This window comes from Cenococcum geophilum (assembly GCF_001692895.1).
Source record: "Cenococcum geophilum 1.58 unplaced genomic scaffold K441scaffold_56, whole genome shotgun sequence".
Classification (NCBI taxonomy): domain Eukaryota; kingdom Fungi; phylum Ascomycota; class Dothideomycetes; order Gloniales; family Gloniaceae; genus Cenococcum; species Cenococcum geophilum.
In genome coordinates, this window is record NW_027137614.1 from 1,120,587 (window position 1) to 1,121,208 (window position 622).

At 39.5% G+C, this 622-nt stretch overlaps 1 protein-coding gene across 1 annotated transcript; it reads left to right on the forward strand.

Annotated features, from left to right (window-relative positions):
* Positions 1-439: 439 nt before the first annotated feature.
* K441DRAFT_667676 (uncharacterized protein) lies at positions 440-622 on the forward strand (the record flags this gene model as incomplete). Its single annotated transcript, XM_067649885.1, has 1 exon — positions 440-622. A coding segment is annotated over one exon (183 nt), but the record flags the coding sequence as incomplete, so codon positions are not given.

The following is a 622-nucleotide window of genomic DNA, read 5'->3' on the forward strand; positions in this document are numbered from 1 at the left end:
CTAGCTTTACCAATTATTTCTAGATACTTAATTAGCTACTACTTAAGCTTAAAAAGTTAAAGAATAAGTTTCTTTAGCTCTAAGTTAATAAACCAAGGTCTCCTTAAGTAAAGAATTTTTACTACTTAGCTAGCTACACGGAGGAAGTATAGCAGAAGGCTAAAAAGTACTATAATAAGGCGGATAAAACGGCAGCTTATTACATAGTAATCGTTCTAAATCTAACTCTTAAGATATAGTAGTTTAGGCTAGAATAGGGTTCTTATAAAGTAAAGAAGACGTAAATCTCTACAGTTAAGTAGGTAGTAAGGGAGCTTTAGGTTAAATATAAAAGTAAAGGCAAGCGTTAATTATCCTTAGTAGGGCTTCATAAAATCGGCCTCTACACCTCCACGCGGTAGAGCCCAGGAACCTGGCAGTACTATTGATATTCCGTTAGGATCGTATCAATAGACTACCAGAGCAAACGCAGAGACGTCCGTACGGCTGCGCACCGCTGGCGCTACAACGGGTGATCGCGAAGAAAGAAGTTTCTATTAGGAGGGTGAGCCCCAATAAGGCTTCAGGAACACGACCAACTTATCTTCACATACAGTCGACCTGCTCGAATCACGGCATCTAA